Genomic DNA, 6,000 nt, shown 5'->3' on the forward strand with positions numbered 1-6,000 from the left:
GTTGTGCTGTAATCAGATCATTAGTTTATGTTAGTGGAATCCATTTCCAAACTAATGCTAGATACTCTTGCTCTCTGTTAGCGGAACGGAGCAGAGGCACGGAGACGAGGCACTCGAGAATGTGCGTAAAGTCTCATCCTTTGGACCATCGCTGAAAATCCGACCCAAGTCCTTCACAGAGAAATCCAAGTACAGCTGCAATAAACAACTGCAACAAATAGTCCACAGGCTCGTACAGACAACTGAGAGAGACGGGGAAGGTCTCATCTTGTCACACTTTACAGTACGGCTGATAAATAATTGATTAATTCATGTCAATTGATACAATTTGTTACATAGAGCCCCTTTAAAGACATCACTTTAAGCTTTAGGTTGTTGTAACGGACATCATTAACTGAGAAAATAATCATCAGATTAATCAATAATAAGAATGAATGGCAGCCCCATAACGGGCCCAGATGAACAGAAGCACACAGAGGCTGCAGGAACTCATTCAGATAGCATTTCAGCCCTCGGCGCTGATCGTCACAACAGAAGAAAAAGACTCTCGAGAAAGAAAAAAAAAAATGAGCATGAACAAAGGATTTGACCTGAGCTGACATGAGACAGATCACATGATACTATGTCCAAGTCACGTAATTGTTTGTCTATATTCTCTGCCGCAGAAAGCACATTTGCTGAGAGCGTGGGATCCAGCTGCCTGAGTGCGGCCCGTCTGAGTGCCTATCTGCCCCAGAGTAGCCACGACTCGGCCAATTACAGCAACAATCAGCTGGAGAACAACCAGGCCGCCGCTGCCAAGATGGCCAACCTCCAGCTCAATAACTACACGCAGCTCATCCCCTGCTGCTCCTCCACCTCTTCCTCCTCCACTCCGTCCTCATCTGCCTCCACTGGATTCAGCGTCCCCAGGGTGGTCCGGGGCCTTCCTTCCCCACTGGACAATGACTTGCACTTTCACCCGATCCGTGGCTCCGATGTAATTCTCTCGGCAGACCGCTCAGCCGCCTGCATCCACTTTCTGGACAGTAGTCGGACTCTGGTGTTCAGCGACCGGCCGCTGCACGTGGGTGAGACTTTGTACGTGGAGGTCGGCCACCTGGGCCTGCCCTACTTTGGGGCACTGCTGTTTGGTTTAACATCCTGTGATCCGGCAAGTCTACAAGCCGGGGACTTGCCGGCCGACCCGGAGGTTCTACTGGACCGGAAAGAGTATTGGGTGGTCCACCGGGGCTTCCCCATGCCTTGCTCCGGAGACGTGCTCAGCTTCAGTCTGCTGCCCAGCGGTGAGGTGCACCACGGGGTGAACGGAGTGGGACGTGGCCAGCTGCTCTGTGTGGACTCCTCTCAGGTCCTGTGGGCCTTTTTCACCCTGCATGGAGCTGTCAACAGACTCAGGATACTGGGTAAGCTAAGTGTGACACAGAGGCCATATCACCAAAACATGTAATTATGATGTCTTACATTTTTTCTTTGTAGAATTATGACGGATTGAGACAGTTTTAGCCATCTTTAAAACACAAAACACAAAGATTTGGGGAAATAAGTCACATTCCTGCCAACAGATTGATCCAGCTCGCATATCTGTCTGTTAAATATAAGACCACAATCAGCAGCCAGTTCACTTAGCTGAGCAAAAAGCAACCCAATCACCAGAATAAATGCTGGCTTTGTGTATTTCTGCAAACCAACAGCATGTTGAAACCTTTCTGTATGTTTCAGTTAATTGTCAAACAATGATATTCTCAAGGGATGGCTGGTTAGAGGTGCGATATGTAAAAAAATGGCCCCCTTTCGAACTTGAATTCGAGGCAGTATATCACGAAAAGTAACCGCTAATTGCTGCCAACTATAGCTGCTGATAGCTAGCTAACTCAGCTAACCACATGGCAGTGTCATTTCTTTGTGCAGTTGCCACACAACCTCCAGACAGACCTAGCAAGTTGTTTCCCCATGTCTCCAGTCTTGTGCTAAGCTAAGCTAACTGGCTTCACATTTAGAGGAGGGAGTGACGACAATCTCCTCGTTAAGCTCTCCGCCAGAATGCAAACAAGCGCATTTCCCAAAGCCATCAAGCTGATGAAATGCTCCAAAATCACACACTCTTCAATTATCATCAGTCTGTTATTGAGTCTCAGCAATGTATTTTTTTATTTTTTATTTTTCCCAGACTGCAGGAATGCTGCTGAGTAGTTTATGTCTGCATGTCTCTGTTCAGTTTAGAGCTGTGACCTATCTGTCCTGGTCCCACTACTCCCACGTAAACTCCCATCAGCTCAGAGCCTCTTATTTAACTGTTTCCGATCCAACAATATTGCACTTGACGAGAAACAGCTCAAAGAAAATCAAGTGATACAGATATGCACATCTAATCTGACTGGTTAGGGCCGTTCAGTGTGCGCTCAGACAGTTGGAGGACACTGTATGGAAAAGATACCAGCGACGGTTAAATATACACTTTTTCTCTGAGCGCCACCTGAAAAGGCTCCGCGTGAAGTCTGATTATCTGGGTTTGTTTTTATCTCTGTGTGACAGGAACGCTGCAGTCCAGTCCTCCCTCAACATCCCCCAGCACTTCTCAGAGCAGCAGTCCAGATGACAGTGACTCAGACCTGGCGTTCAGTGTCAACAGATCCTCCTCTGCATCTGAATCGTCTCTGGGTAGGTTGGCGAATGTTGACAGCGTGCCTGACGCTACAGCGCATGTAGGAAAACCCTCACAAGGTCACAGCAGCAAGACTCGTGTGGTTTAGAGGTGGTTTAGAGACCTCCGTGAAGAGCAGCAGCAACTAATCGATCAGTCGTCAACTATTAAATGTCATTCGTAAGAGAAGATCATTTTTGAGTCTCAGTCCCAACTTGTCCGATACTGACGCTTAGGGATTGTTGTTAGGTCGGCCTCCATCTCCACATCCCACAGTTTTTGATGAATTGGGAATGAGACCTTTCCAGTAATTTATTATTTATTGAAATTCTGATGATCATTTGATCGCTCTGTGGGATTTTATTGATAATTTAAGAAAATGTCAAAATTGTCTTATTTTGGAAATTAGATTTGAATATTTTATGGTTTCTTTTCTCCTCTGTGAGCGTAAACCGAACACCTTTTTGGTTGTGTGCAAAACTAGACAGGACGATATTTTGGGATTTGGGAGACGCTAATTGACATTTCCCCCCATTTTATAAAGCAAACAACAGATTGATCAATTAACAGATCAAGATCAAGAATACAATGATCTTATTTATCGGCTAAATTGATTAGCTGCAGCCCGACCTCAGTGATTCGGTACATACTAGATTGATCAACCGACACAAAACAATAATGTGGTCATTGTTGAATTCAATCACCCAGATATTTTTCTGTTTACATTTTTATATTTTGGACAGTGGGTTGAACAAAACAACACATTTAATGACGTCACTTTGAGCCCTTATAAATAGTTAATGTGCATTTTTGATGTTTTTTCTGATGTTAGAGATGCTATGAAAATAATTAAATATAGAATACCAGCCTTGAGGATGTGAGAATCTTGGTAATCCGTGTGTGAGCATCCGTCCCCTGAAGCCTCACGCGTCCTCTTCTCTCTCCTCCAGTGACGGCTCCCAGCTCCCCCCTCAGTCCTCCCGTATCTCCCACTCTCACCGCCTCGGAGCTGCCCCCTGCTGGAAAAAACGGAGAATGCACCATTTGCTTCGACCAGGAGGTGGACACCGTCATCTACACCTGTGGACACATGTGTCTGTGCAACGACTGCGGCCTCAAGCTGAAGAGACAGATCAACGCGTGCTGTCCGATATGCAGGAGGCCCATCAAAGATGTAATCAAAACATATCGGCCGTGATGGCTCCAGATGTTGAAACAGGTGCTGTGACTTCCACTGCTGGGTGCCACCTGCGTCCACCTTCTCAGGCTCGGCTGGACACGGATCTTGACTGGAGATTAGCCAAAACCGGACATAATTGTGCCTATATTTACATTTTATATGGGTAAATTGAGACGAGGCTCTTTATACGCAGAACTGTGATGATCTTCATACAAAGACTGCATAGAGACTGCTTCTATATTTTGGCAGACAGACAGAGGAGATGAATCATGTGCTCCCGTTTTTTTGTATTTTCCATGTGATGTCTCTTATGTCACATGTATTTGCCGAGCAGAAAAAAGCCCGTTGTGAATCTTTCGTCTTTCCCCTCGTTGTCCTAGATTTTAAGTGTGCTTCAGCAGAATACGCGGACCGTAGTCTACGACTTCTAGTGCCTTAGATTCGTCACATTGTGTGTCCAAGTAATTATGCTAACAATCCTAGCCATATTTTCACTGTACAGTACTGAAGGCTTGTGGTGAAAAAGGCACACACACACACACACACACAGGGTGTAAGTGGTAAGTGGAAAGAGTAGATGTAAGTACGGTAAGTGTGTTTCGGTGACGTGCTTAAAGAAAAGTGTATTTTTTTGTATGTTTGGAAAGAAAGAGATGGAGATTCTGTTTTTGCACATTGAGAGATTAATAAAAGTGGACTAAGTGTGATTCAAATCTGTGTGGCTTCATAATAAGACCGATTCAACCTACAACTCTGAAGGTTCACTTTACAAAATGTAAGCTTTCTTCATCACAGTCACGCTCCTGATCGTCTAATAACAAGTGAGCAGGTTTACACGGCGTACCTAAAAACACACCAACTTCATATTTGTTGTCCTTTTTTATCAGGATTTTAAGAAAAAAGGCTGATTTCAGTTTGATATGTCACTGTAGTCAGTAAATATATCACCTCCTTTGAGACAGTCTTTTTAGTGAAACAATTAAGCAGCGCTGATCACGAAAAAAAAAAATCATTCGACACACGGCTACTCACAGAACGTAAGACACCGGCCGGTTTCGGTTTGAAGGTCTTCATCAAGGTTGCAAAATGGTGGACAAAGATCAAGTAAACATTTTATAAACCCTTCTCCTTGGTCAGCACCTGCATTTTTTATTTGTTGGGTTTGACAATATAACGACAGTCCTCGAGCACTCCACTACATATTTTACAATATTTATCATAAAATATGATTCAGCTGTTTTTATTTATGACATTTTGATCAAATATCTGCAACTGACACAATAATTCCGGCATAAAAGCTGCTGTAGTTCGCTTGTGTTAGTCTGCGATATTATACAGTGTGAATCAAGATTTCCATTTAGGCGACGCTTTGGTCCAAAGCATCTTACAGTAATTAATACATACACACACACTGATGTTAATGGCTGCGATGCAAGGTGCCAACCAGCACATCAGGAGCAGCTTTGGGGTTCAGTATCTTGCCTAAGAGACACGTCAACATGCAAACAAGGGGAATCAAACCAACAACCTTCAGATAATGAGATGGTGGCTCTACCCCTGAGCCACAACACTGTATGAAGTTCCTCAGTGTCCCACAGATCCATGACAATAAGTTGAGCTGTTTACAACATGAGGCTGCTGGAACAAGCTCGCCTCCGTGATGCACAGCTGTTTTTAATGTTACTGATCACACTTAGGATTTTCCTGATATGACACAGCGGCTGTAATGAGGCTGCAGAGGGTGAGGAGATGCATGCGAGATCTTTCTGTTGGTCTCTCCGGCCTTTTTAATTTGAAAAAAGAAAACACGTGAAAGGTAAGTACGTGTTAACATCTATCAGGTGGATGACCTCAACGGGATGTTAATGTTTCTCTGGCCTCTTCAAGAAGGATTTTGTTGTTTGTTTGTTTTTTTTGTTGTGCTTTGCGTACATGGTAGTCAGTATGTCAGGGCTTAAGATTGTTTAAGAGACAGATGTTTTTCTTCAGCAGTTGGTGGAGACCAAACGGAGCTGCGCGATGCTGGACTTACACACTTTCGGTTGCCAGAGTCACGATGCTAATGCAGCCTATTTGCTGTTTAAACTAAATGTGAGCCGTTCTTCACAGGACACCAAGTTGAACTGTTGGCTCTTGTGGCAAAAACACAGTTGATAGCATCCGGCAAAATAGTGAA

The 6,000-nt window shown here is 44.3% G+C and overlaps 1 protein-coding gene across 5 annotated transcripts in view; it reads left to right on the plus strand.

Moving 5' to 3' along the window:
- neurl1b (neuralized E3 ubiquitin protein ligase 1B) overlaps positions 1-4,537 on the plus strand; it is a 29,358-nt gene extending 24,821 nt beyond the window's left edge. For all 5 annotated transcript variants that reach the window (XM_037078137.1, XM_037078139.1, XM_037078138.1 and 2 more), the window contains 3 exons: positions 666-1,406; positions 2,536-2,661; positions 3,595-4,537. In XM_037078137.1, coding sequence (XP_036934032.1) covers positions 666-1,406; positions 2,536-2,661; positions 3,595-3,842 — 1,115 coding nt within the window. In that variant the 3' untranslated portion in view covers positions 3,843-4,537. The remainder of the gene's footprint in view (positions 1-665; positions 1,407-2,535; positions 2,662-3,594) is intronic.
- Positions 4,538-6,000: the final 1,463 nt, after the last annotated feature.

Source organism: Acanthopagrus latus, chromosome 18 (assembly GCF_904848185.1).
Source record: "Acanthopagrus latus isolate v.2019 chromosome 18, fAcaLat1.1, whole genome shotgun sequence".
NCBI lineage: Eukaryota > Metazoa > Chordata > Actinopteri > Spariformes > Sparidae > Acanthopagrus > Acanthopagrus latus.